Raw genomic sequence first — 12,764 nt, 5'->3', positions numbered from 1 at the left:
TTAATTGTCGTCACGTGGACGTGATTTGTGTTTGTTCACTTTTATGCGCTCTTTCCGAGGCATAAGCGCAATAAAACACATTTTTTTTATTTCGAAAGTTGATGGATAGCTGTTGATCATAAACGAAACAAAACATAATTAACTAATTCCGTAGATTGCGAGACATCTTGTGAAACTACGGAAGGAAACGGATCATCATCATTTTTTTAAAGGAACTGAAAAACGCTGATGCTGTCATGCTGATTTCCATGATTGACAGCAAGTTAACTCGAAGTTTAAATGATTATAAAAGGCAGCCGAGATGTCTCATCATTAACGTGTGAACTCAAGAGACATAGACAGTGTTTTAACATGGTCCGTCAACAAAGAAGACCAGTCAGGTGAAATGTATTATTTGTCCGCATGCTGACGGGTTGAAAATTAATTTTCATAGAATCTTTTAAAGTGTACTCCAATATTTTTGTAATTTTTGTTATTTTTGTTAACATCGAAGCAACGATATTTTTTTAAAATAATGCTTTAACGCAATTTTCCTTATGGATTTACATGTTAATTTGCCTAGTCGTGAAACATTTGACGAATGAGACCTGATCTCTGAAGGAGCTTAAATCATCTTATATTTAAACTTCATTGCGGATTAAATAATTAATTCGTGTACTGAAAGTCGTTCTCATTCCCTGAGAAGATACAATGAGAGAATATATCTTACTGTTTTTTTCTAAAGAAATATTCGATTGAATAATCTTTTCTAGTTCTTTATACTAATCTTTTTTTAAAATCAACTGATATAAATCTCATTGCATTGACGATGTACATTGTTCCTTTGGCTCTTCAGCATCAAGAAATCGATTCAGCCGACAAGAGATGTTCAGTACAGGACAGACATCGGCTTAACAGTGTGGATTGTGGAAGCTAAGGGCCTCACAGACAAACCAAAAAGACGGTAAGCAATCAACATGAGAAATTTGTGGCAACTAGAAACAGCAGTGCACCTGCTTGAGTGCCACAACGGTCATAGTTCTCTTTCTCCCAAAGTTGTGCTCGTGGTCCTACAACTGTTGACTCGTATTCAATTTCTCTAATAGCACGTGTTGATTCAGCAAATGTGAAATTTTCGGGACTTCCCTAGGTTACTTTCACTTTCGTAGGTTCGAAACTGTGTGATATCACGTTAAAAGAATTGATGGGTCACGTCCATATATCAAGTTTTATTTACGTATTCTTACTATTTTTGTTTTCTAGGTTTTACTGTGAGCTGTTTTTCGACAAAGTCATCTACGCTAAAACGTCTTCCAAGACCAAGTCCGATATTTTATTTTGGGGAGAAAATTTTGCCTTCAAGTGAGTATAACTAAAGCGTAGAGTTAAATTTAAACAGATCTATTTCCTGTGAGGACAAGGGCTAGTTAATGCTGAACATCTTGAAGCATAACTTTCAATACAAGAGGGGCCTGGCGTAAAATCCCTGATTTAAGCTGTCAATCAACCTTTCACAACCATCGCCGAGGCAATTTTTTTAATCATTTTGGGAGAATAAAGAAACAACAAGGGTACCTGTGATCGAATCGATTCTCACTCTGACTTCAATGCCCTTGTTTTGAAATACAAACTCTTCTTAAAGATTTGAGCATGCTCAGTCTTAAAGCACCTGTTCAGAGAATTTGGTGACAAATCGACATAAGAACTGTAGTCCTTGAATGTCAATTTTGCTGTTATAATGAATGTCTATCACGATGTTTTTCAGTGATTTGCCTGAAGTAAAGACCGTTACGATACAAATTTACAAGGAAGTCGATGGCAAAAACAAGAAAGAGAAAAGGAAGCCTGTCGGTAAGCAATGACAACATGATTATTTTTTACCAATTTACACTAAATTATTCCTCGGTTTTTGTTTTTGTGGCACAGGCATGTGAAACGAACTACTTGTGTATTTCAAGATTCAATATAATCTGATGTCATAGCTGCAGTCGGAAACACTGTTCTAGAAACATCGTTTTTGGAATCAAATGTTGTCCCCGGAAGCAAGATAAAATTTTATTTTAGCTCAAAAACACGATTGCTAACCTAGGCGAAATTTCCTTCCGATACATTTGTTTTCCGGTGTAACCATGTGCTAAAGATATCTTTTCAATGAGATGTCCTAATATAGTCACATTAACAGACAACGTTATAAACACTTGTTTCCTAGTTTTATCCATTTTAGAAAAACCTTGTTTTCGTAAAATGTTCCACACTCTTGCTACATTAGAAGTTTTTAGTTTAGCCATATTCAAAGAAAAAATGTCCCGAGAAAAAGTTTCATAGTTCACCACGTGATAAACACGCTGCAATAAAAAAAGCTAACAACGCGGGACAACCAATTTAGCAAAAATGAAAAAAGAAAAAGCTATTTTTTTTTTCAAAAATAAGGTTTCCTAATTTAGAATAACATGTTGGCGACTATTTAAAGGAGGTAGGGGGAATATTTGCCTCTGCACAATTTAGCCAGGTTACCATGGTTTGTTCGCTATGACTCATCATTCCTCTCTTTCTCCTCCAGGCACCGTGGATGTACCAGTTGACTCGTTGGAAATCGGGGTTGAGGTGGAAAAATGGTATCCTGTTACCATGGAGAGCAACAAAACAAACGGAGGAGAGGCACCGAGCATAAGACTTCGCTTTAAATATCAGGTATTTTAATGACGCTGTTCTTCTGATTTTCTCACTCATGAACCGTTACATCTTAGCGCGTATTATTAACCTAATTGCTTGTTTTTCCCCGTTCAATGATATTTAAAAATTCTTTGTCATTCACCTTGGCTGTTTTTCTCTCTTCCACCAGAAAGTTTCCATTCTTCCGGTCAAGTGTTATAATGAACTGCTGGAGGTAAAGTTTCTTTGCCTGTTTTGTTTTTGTTTTTTTCTGGTTGTTAATGCTTTGTGAAAAAGTTCTGGCGTAACAGCCTTATTAAATGTAACAGACCCAATCAAAACTCGACGTCAAACACAGAAAAGTCAACTAATCTAATCACGATCATTTCTTCACTTCTGAATTGAGTTGGTCTTATTAATAGAAAACCAAGATCTTCATTGCGATTCATTTCACAATGGAGTGCATTTTTCTTGAACCGTTGGCATTTATGAGGCAGAATTCTCTTTGCCTTTAATTTATTTAAATTTATGCCATTTTTGTTTCTAATTTCAGTTTTTAAAACGCAACTACATGACAATTTGTCAAGCATTGGAACCAGTGGTCAGCGTCAAGCTTAAGGTTTGTAAACAATACTTTAAAGCATTGCGGTTGGATTCTTTTGTTAACCGGTTGTCTCATTACTTATTCCATCCATAAATTTCTCAATAAAGGACGAGATTTCTCGAGTGCTGTTAAGAATCCTACAGGCCAATGGAAAGGCGACTGAGTTTCTTGCAAGCATCGTTCTGGAAGAAGTTAAAAATCTTGGTAAATAAATGTTGTTGTTTTTTTAACAATAAAAAAGCAGTCCTGTTTGAAAAGTTCATCATACAAAAATAAATACAATATGATCAATCATTTTGATTATATAAGAAATGCTCATAAATTTCAAGTCTTCAAGTTTTTTTCTCATGTTTTAAAGTCTACTGATGTTATGATGAGTTGTTTGCTGTACTAATCTGTTCAATGTTATGATTTTTATTCCACTTACAGAAGATGAAAACCTTGTATTTCGTGGCAATTCCTTTGCGACGAAAGCCATGGACTCTTACATGAAAATGATCGGGGAATCGGTAATTCAACAACGTTTTCTAGTTTTTGAAAATTATTGTTGTTTCTTTCGTATTTGCCTTAGCCCTAAACAAATTCATACGAAGGTGGCTGGAAGTAGATTCTTAAAAAACTTAAGACAGATATTAGAAAATAATAGAAAAAGAAAACACGTTACGGCAATATTTTAGATCGCCTAACTAAGTTTAAATTTGCTGTTGTGAACAGCAAATTAAATAAGTGAACGATATCCTTGTAGTGACCTCATCAGCTGGATGGAAAATATGCAAAGGATATTTAGGCTCAGTTAAACGGGACTCAAATCCACGAGACCTTGTGAAATCGCTCCATCGCTCCAGCCAGTTAACTGTCAAGCACATGGAGCTGATAATTTGTCGGTTCAATCCACACATTATACATCTGTTATTGCTTTCGCTCGTTAAAAAAAGAACGTTTCCTAGAAATGGCATAATACGGTAGCATAACCTCGCAATTTCTTTGTACATTTTTGTCTTTCAGTATTTACAAGAGACACTTGGAGACTTTGTTCAGTCAATTTATGAATTTGAGGATGATTGCGAGGTAAGATTGTGGCCCTTATAGGCAGTTACAAATCAGTACACAATGAAGGCATTTTTTATTTGCTGTGTTACTATTGGTGTAGCGTGTAGTCTACTTTGGAGTCGCTACACCACCAAGTATTAATCCTACGAAAATCACTTCTTAGGTCGACCCATCCAAAAAGACATCCGGGAATATCGAGTCCAATAAAGAGAACCTAAAAACGTTTGTCGAGAAGGTCTGGAACCTAATCATGTGCTCATCCTGCTTCTTTCCAAGGTAAGGAGTTGACACGCGACTTCGCAAGCGCCTTCGATGTGATAGTGTTTTTTTCGTATTCATCGATTTTTTGCGACTCACCTTTCTGATTCATATTAGGGTTGGAAGTGTTCTCCCGCTTTAGAATAAGAGAGACACTGCAAATCAGTAATCAATGATCATAATCTTATCTACATTGGGATCGTGCGTGTTACAACTCTTTTGCAAATATGTGCACTTTTAAAAAACAAATTCTTTGTAATAACAGATTAAAATGGTCTTGGCCAAAAACACAGTTAATTAACGGATGATAATTTTCATTGAACGACAACGTCGTAAACTTCAAACTAGTTTTCAACAATCTTATTTCCAATCGAGAGGTTTGTTTTTGGTGGTTCACTAAAGCCTCTATTATCAGAAATCATTCTTTCGAGGCTTCGTACATTTCATATTATCGTCATCGTCATCATCATTATCATGAGTTATCTTCTTGTTACAAAACTTTTCAGTGTACCATCACTTTATAACGTATGAATTTGTAAGACCACAGAATATTTCCAGAAGCTCACTAATTTATGACCAAAGGATACCTAATTTTAAAGGTGTATTTGGGCATTTAGTTTTTTGATACACTGTGATTATTTTCCCTCAGTGATCTTCGAGCCACCTTTCATGAATTCCGTCGTTGGTGCGAGGGAGGAAGTGAGGATTTGAGTACAAAATTAATCAGGTCAGCTTAAATTCATTGGTCAGATATTGTTTGCGTTTTGAAAAGGGAGAATAATAGCAATTGTAAACTAATAGGACATTTGTACATTTTGTTTGTAGTGGTTCCATCTTCTTGCGGTTTTTGTGCCCCGCCATTTTATCTCCAAGCTTATTTCACCTTGTGCAAGGTTAGTGATATATATGTCGTTTCAGTAGACATAGTCGGGAGTAGTATTTCTGCAAGACGTTTAAACTAAATTACCCGGCTTTTGTCATTATCATCACTGGGTCCATTGCAAATACAGTGGAACCTCTCCTTACGGACACCTCTATGATACGGACACCTCTCTATTACGGACAGTTCACTTGGTCACTGAGAGACCGAAATCCATATAAAGCCTACTTCTCTAAAAAGGACACCTCTATAATACGGACACTTATTCCTGTCCCCTTGGTGTCCGTAATAAAGAGGTTCGACTGTATCCCAAACCGATTGCTTTAGTCGTTACCGAGTATTCTTATTATTGTTCTTTTTTCTTTTTTTGGTAATATTACCATAATATTTGCCTTTTGTTTTTCGATTGTAACAATTTTGGTGGTATTGTATGAACGAAAGTAAACAACTTGGCGGGCATCGTTCACCGTTCTCTCGCAGGGAAATCTCTTTGTCATAAGTGCACTCAATCTGATTAAATGTTGATCATGTTACAGAATATCCAGACGAGAAAACGTCAAGAGCTCTAACACTGATTGCCAAGGTGATGCAGAATTTGGCCAACTTTACAAGGTAAATATCTGGGGATTGGCTACAATGTTAGAGTTTTGGCACATTTTCGAAATTAGAATATGCCGGCGTTTTTCCTTCTTCTTCTCTTTGTTGGGATGCGTTTCTCACCCGCCTGAAAACATTTGGGCCCCAAAACTATTTTACGCGCACAATGTTCATTACCAGAAATTCTTTTAACAATTCCGAAAGCTAAAATGATGAAAACTTTACAAGAATAGAAAGGTTGCGCGAACAGAAAACGCATTTGAAAAAAATTTTCAGGCACGAAACCTTTTCTGAATTTTTGAGAAACAGGCCCCTGATCGTAGCAGTATCTTAACCTATTCAACCCTCTGCCGTTTATCAACAAGCTTTGTTCGTTTGTACAGGTTTGGTGGAAAAGAAGAATATATGGGTTTCATGAACGGATTTGTTGAAAAAGAGTTCGTAAACATGAGAAGATTCATCGATGACATATCGGTAAGTTACAATGTTTCAGTTCTGTGATGGTCAAGTAAAAGACAGGTTTTTAAAGAACAACTTTAATGGCGGAAAATCTTTCACTAGGAAGACAACAGTCCACAGTAATTGGCGCCAGTTTTTGGAGTGTCCCTGCCATGTCTGGTGCACGTAAATAACCAATTAACATTAACATTAACACTTTTTGGAGCTTATGTACATACGAATTCCGTGAAAGTTCTTCCTCAACAAGGTCGGCCAACTCTTTGATATAAAGAGAACGCCCTTGAAATTCTAAAGGCATTGCATAACGAAGAAAGTTTGCTGGTGGCCTCGAGTATGTTAACCTTTGAAGGAATGAACTTACATTGTATTACGTTTGCTTTGTTTAGCAACAGTCAAGATCTGACACTTCTGAAAACCAGTATGAAGGAATCATCGATAGCGGACGGGAACTTGCTCTTATGTACAACATCTTAAAAGATCAGACCGGCAAGATGAACCAGGTTAGTTTTTTTAATGACTGTGACTAAAAATATGTCTCTTTCTTTCGTAAGCCTTCGGGATACGGAGTACCCTGTCCCAACTAAACCCAACTTTTAATTATTTCAAATGACTAACATGAATAGAAATTATGGTGCAAGTGAGAGTAGCAAAAACAAAATTGACGAAGGATCTTGAGGCCTTGTGCGAGTGTCTGCAAACTTTATCCACTTAAAAAAATAACACATGAACTTTTGCACTCCCTTTAGGATGCTCTCGAAGCCCTCCGCCCGCTGCAATTTATTCTCAAGTCACTCCAAGAGATTTACGTCGACTCTGAAAAGAAGTTTGCTCTTGGAAATGAAAGCCTGGTGGCACACCGAAAATGGGCGTCTTCGTCAGACCTAGTTACTGATCAAGACAAGAACAACATCACTCTGACACCTGTATCACAAATCAGGATCATGAAATCGCCCAGAAAGACGCAAAATACATCAGATGATAGTTCCTTGGACAGGAATCTCGTTTATAACGGTAGCACACCGACCTCGACTCCACCCGAACGTTTAACAGTGTCTCGCTATGATAAATCGATTCTGTCGCCTATTTCCGATGTTGATCCTCCTGGTTCGTCACCCAGGAAACGAGTACCTTATAACGACGATTTACAAAGTAGCCTTCGTCGGCGGTCGTACAGAAGGGCGATTAATTCCGATGATACTAGCGATCAGAGTACAATTGAACGTGACCGAAGCTCGTCCGAAAAACGATCGACAACGGCCAAATCTTCGGATTCACGCCGTCGTTCACGCTCTGAGGGGCCTCTGATCATATCCAGTGTGGATGGTGGGAGTCCAAGTGATAGTCGTGTGATTTACCAGGGAGATAGCTCAAATAAAAGACTATCCAGGACTCTTCCTGACACACGCCAACGATACAGCCCCGAAGGAAGAAGACCTTCGCCTGGTAACAAATCTTCTGTGATAACAGATCAGTCTCGGACGTCTTCTCCCGACAGACGCTCACCATCCAGGGCATCTTCACCAAAACCATCGCCGCATGGAACAGGCGACTCACTCAGAAGGTCATCAGGTGAGAAAGAAGCTTATTCTTCGTCTTCCTCGCCCCGTTCTTCTCCCAGATCATCACACACGAGTGGGAGCTCAACTAAGTTCCTGAACCCAGGTCACGTAGCTCGCAGTTCCTCCCGGACCAGTAGCAGCTCTAGTGGAAGTGACGAGAGTTGGCATAGTGTGGCGAGTAGCGTGGAAGGAGGGTGCAGAAGAAGGGTGAGGAAGATGCCACGGACACCCACTTCGGAGGATACAACGATAGGCAGCGAGTAAGCAACGTATTTAAAACCAGTTAGCATTTATTAACTGAGTAAACTGAAAACACCATTTTTGATTTCCGTCATAATTAATCGTCAAAGTAGGCCGAAAGACATGTGCATACGATTTGCGCGTGCGTATTTATCCCCCTTCTTCCCCCTCTTTCCTCCCCCCCCCCCCCCCACTCCTCTCTCCCCACTCTCCCCCCTCCCCTCCAACACACACATGCACCTTCACTTGCCACAGCGACAAAACGACATCGGCCTAAAGTACGAGTGGCAAAAACAGGGTGGCTTTAGGGAAAAGGACACTATATATTTTCCCACAACTTTACAATGGATGTCACTGCAAATGGTAGGGCCGAGTAGTTTCTTAACACTATTTTTTTTTACCTAACGACGATGGGTTTCTTTGGCGTTACTGTATATACCAGTTCAAATGAAAGTTGTTTGGATAGCATTAGGAAATTTACGCTTCGAGTTCAGTGCTCGAAAGGAAATGTATTTCATCGATTCTTGTATATAAACAGCAATGTGAAAGGCCATACAACTATCTTAGTGCATCTTTACTTTTGCAACTGAGCATTAATACCCTTGTTTCCTACCTGCCTTCTGTCAGCTTCTTTCAATAAATTCCGCACCTAAAGCTGGGCGTTAGTGTTTGATTCTGTACCGCTGTGCGGTTTAGTGTAATGTCTTGCGTGAGACAGTCTCTCTTTTCACATCAATGGCTACCTGACAAATATGAAGCAGATACCAGAATGTCTGTTCCGAAGCGAAAGTCGAATTGAATATCGAAGCTATTATATTTAACTTGAGATTGTGATATTGTACAGTTATTCAAAAGTTCCGCATAGATCGTGATATAAATTGTTTTATGACTTAATGAGAAACTCTAACAAAAACTAATCGTCAGAATCGTCTAAAATAGCATTTTCTTTCCTTATCCCGGCGGCCTTCACTTAAAGATATTGTTTCCAATTTTTGGCCACTAATATTTAATTCTTATAGGGATTGAATACAATCTAGGTCTACGCGCGATGAATTAAGTCAAATCTATTATTCGGACTAAAACGATCATTACGTTGTTGCATTCATTGGGATAAGAGAGTACTTATAATGGCACGAATTACTTATTGATACCCTTGAGATTTAAATACAGTAAGTGGTTTTCGTTTGTCCTTCCACCTTTCAAATGCAAATTTTCTTCTCGTTGCTTTGGAAAGCAAACACAAGAGTTATTCTTACCAACAACAACCCTTGTTGCAATATATTTGTGCACCGCTCGCGCTGAAACACATTTAAGCGCAAGTTTGGATGATGGCCTTTTACTCCTAAGCTAGTTTAGGAACACAGGATCACTCTTCGCGTCTCATTTTGGTTTCTTTCGTTTCCATTTTATAACAGGACAGTTTGGGAGCGAATGGCTCCAAGAGCACAGCCCGAAGACTTTGCCAATGGCTACGACTTTATTCCACCCAAAACGGCTGCCGAGGTAAGCATTGATGTCTTCATATTTGTCAGATTTGCTATGAAAATGCGCTTTGTTTCTAGCCACTTGTTAGATGTTTTCAATTCAGCGTTTTTCAATCGATGATGTGGGTCGGGTTTTGACTCTTTATTTTCATATTTAGTGGTTTGGTTGTTTAATTTTCAACATATATCAAAGGAAACACACGTAAACGGCATGGGCTAATGTTTAATTATGAAACACGAAAAACCGTTTTTATAAATCAGCTTTTTTTAGTGCACTAAAAAGGAAATTGAAGAATCCAAAGCTAATTTACTTCGTGGCACCCAGTAAGCTTTGAACTAAAATCTTTGTGTTTTAGAATTAATTCAATATAGGTAACAGCAATCGACAAGCAAAAATAATGGACAACAATAACTACAGTTCTTCAACTTTAAGACAAAAATACTGATATCCCGATAGCTACGTGGCATACAGCTATTTCAATTAACGTTGTCGGATCAAAGCTTGAAGCTTAAAGACATCTTCAAAGAGGCTGTGCCACCTCATCCATTTGATATCCTGACATTTCCTTTATCCAAATGGTTCGCCATCGTATATCTTCACTGGACGGACAAGACATGATTTTGATGAACTTATTCTTTTAGCTTTATACTTTGATCCGACAACGTTAATTGAAATGGCTGTATACTTATTCAACAAAGATCGTAATCCTTAATAAATATTCATTCTATTTAACTACAATTAAACTAAATGACCAAGTACCCACTGGAAGGCGATTTTATAGAAAAGTTTGTTGTAGTGTTCACATAGATCTATGGGTGGATCAACTATAAAGCCGACCAGAAAATTGATAAGAAAATCTAAATCTTTTTTGTAAACTTTTGTGTTAAATGATTCCCTGTCAGTTCGTTTTATTGTGGCTATAATTAAACCTGCTTTATTGTTGGCATTACGTCGCATTCCATGTTTAAACACAACTAAAGCGAACTTGGCCAAACGCCACTTTTTAGTTTTACTTGTTTGGTTACGTTTGTCATACTTTTTTTACACATGAAAAGACCGATTACAATTCCGGTTGAGATATAAACGTTCTTAGTTACTGCAATTGAAAAAACAAAAGGTGTTTCATTATACATGTATACACCATCTCAAAAGCTACTACGAAACAGCCTGGCGACCGATTTCCATGAAACCGTATTCATTGTTAAACGATATTAAAATTTGTAACACGGCATTTCTATTATTAGTCATAAGTTCCTTTTCAAGCCAAACGTGGACTATTGCGCTTAATATACTTTTCTTCTTTTTTGTTAGAACACACGAGAAAATTAAATTCTTAAGTACATTTCAGGCTTGCGTACGTTCTAAGGATGTTCTTTAAATCAAGCCTTTCTCAGGCCCAACGTTCTTACAAAAAATCCTTCTTCAAGTCCAAGCCAACCAGACAGACTGATGTTGGTTGCCCAAGTTCTCTCAGACAGATAATACGTATCAAATAAAAATATATATTCATTCCAATACTCATATTTGAGCACTGTCGAGCTAATGGTCATAAAGACTCTATACAGCAGATCATTTTACAGTTTTTAGATGCGTTTATTTTGACTGTTGATCAAAGTCCATTATTGCTGACTAGCTCTATTCTAGTCTTCGTCCCTATCTAAGGTCAAGTCATTTGACGATGGTTCCAACGTTTGAGTCTTGGAATCAAATTCTGTGCTTAGTGACACCAATCAAATAAATTTAGCTAACCAACAGGACATTCTTGTAGTGTTGTTTTTATTCTATTTTATTTTCCTTACTGGAAGTTTTAGAAACTTCAGAGGTAATATCGCTTTTAAGGGCAAGCACTGAATAGCGATCAATGCAGCGACATTAATTTCAACATACTTACACTTTTATAGTACGAGAAAGAGCTTACTGACCTGCGCGAAGAGCTGCTGGAGACAAAGAGAACCTTGGCCTCGACTCACGAACAGTTGATTTTACAAGAGTCCAGCACACACAAACTGGTAGCTTCCTTCAAGGAAAGGCTAGCGGAAAGCGAGAATTCTCTTCAACAACTGCGAGACGAGAAAGACAAGGAAATGAAAGAACTGCTAGATCGGCTGGTGAGCGTGGAATCGGAACTGCGCAAGGAACAGAAAGAGATGCAAGAAGTAATTCAAGCCAAACAGGTGATCATCGAGGCTCAGGAGAGAAGGATTAAGTCAGTTGACTCGAACAATGAAAGGCTAATCGCTACCTTGAACCAGATAAGGGGTTCTCGGAATAACAATAACAAAGTGCTGAATTACCCCAGTAGTGACCTGTAGTGTGTGATGCAGTCTTGCATTGCTGGTAATGTACCTGGTGTTAGCGTGGAGAGGGAATGTACGAAGCTAACTACAAAAAATGAGCAAAGAAGTGTCGGAGAATCAGAGCCAAAATAATTCTCAAGATGAAATTTATGAGAAAAGTACCATTACTATTAATGTACATAAAACCCACCGTCGTTTCCCGAATAAGCGGTCGCAAGTCATGTTTACCTAACGCTGACCAAAAAGTCTCCTGCTGCAAAACCCTGACTATCTGTATAACCAGCTGAATGCTGGGAGTGCTGACCAGGAATTTCAGGAACTCTCTCCAACTGTTGTGATCACTGATAAAATCAGAGCAGATTGCACTGGCCCTGGAGTCCTTCATCTCCCAGCCACATATACGATTATTATATCGGTTTACTTTCGCTGCGAAGAAATTTCTACCCCACTGTACCATTACTGCAACTCACGACGGTCCCCCTTTTAAAATTTGTTGACAGCTTCTGCTTCTTGCCGTAGCTAAACTTTGTGAATACAATAATGAACAATGAACCTTTCCATTCATTCATTGAACAATATGTATGGATAGAATCCCAAAATGTCGGTTCAAATGAAAGCATCTGAACGGCAATTCCTGTTTTTATTAATACTTTTAAGAGTGAAATCCTGTCAGTTTAACGTAACAACCTTTGAGAATGGAAGGC

General features: G+C 38.2%; 1 protein-coding gene across 4 annotated transcripts in view; it reads left to right on the top strand.

Moving 5' to 3' along the window:
* LOC146490047 (ras GTPase-activating protein nGAP-like) overlaps positions 1-12,260 on the top strand; it is a 32,972-nt gene extending 20,712 nt beyond the window's left edge. For 3 of the 4 annotated variants that reach the window (XM_085122654.1, XM_085122707.1, XM_085122779.1), the window contains 18 exons: positions 836-943; positions 1,243-1,341; positions 1,745-1,830; positions 2,540-2,670; positions 2,822-2,866; positions 3,185-3,250; positions 3,343-3,439; positions 3,665-3,744; positions 4,241-4,303; positions 4,449-4,561; positions 5,193-5,270; positions 5,369-5,436; positions 5,960-6,035; positions 6,404-6,494; positions 6,866-6,979; positions 7,226-8,298; positions 9,694-9,781; positions 11,665-12,260. In XM_085122654.1, coding sequence (XP_084978780.1) covers positions 836-943; positions 1,243-1,341; positions 1,745-1,830; positions 2,540-2,670; positions 2,822-2,866; positions 3,185-3,250; positions 3,343-3,439; positions 3,665-3,744; positions 4,241-4,303; positions 4,449-4,561; positions 5,193-5,270; positions 5,369-5,436; positions 5,960-6,035; positions 6,404-6,494; positions 6,866-6,979; positions 7,226-8,298; positions 9,694-9,781; positions 11,665-12,075 — 2,887 coding nt within the window. In that variant the 3' untranslated portion in view covers positions 12,076-12,260. Of the gene's footprint in view, positions 1-233; positions 381-835; positions 944-1,242; positions 1,342-1,744; positions 1,831-2,539; positions 2,671-2,821; positions 2,867-3,184; positions 3,251-3,342; positions 3,440-3,664; positions 3,745-4,240; positions 4,304-4,448; positions 4,562-5,192; positions 5,271-5,368; positions 5,437-5,959; positions 6,036-6,403; positions 6,495-6,865; positions 6,980-7,225; positions 8,299-9,693; positions 9,782-11,664 lie in introns of those variants that run through there. The other variant, XM_085122833.1, reaches the window with a different exon arrangement.
* Positions 12,261-12,764: the final 504 nt, after the last annotated feature.

The sequence above is a fragment of the Pavona decussata genome, unplaced genomic scaffold (assembly GCF_977016875.1).
Source record: "Pavona decussata unplaced genomic scaffold, jaPavDecu1.1 SCAFFOLD_2, whole genome shotgun sequence".
NCBI classification, from domain to species: Eukaryota; Metazoa; Cnidaria; class Anthozoa; order Scleractinia; family Agariciidae; genus Pavona; species Pavona decussata.
Note: the sequence above shows the minus strand (reverse complement) of the source record. Positions and strands in the feature narration are given on the sequence as shown.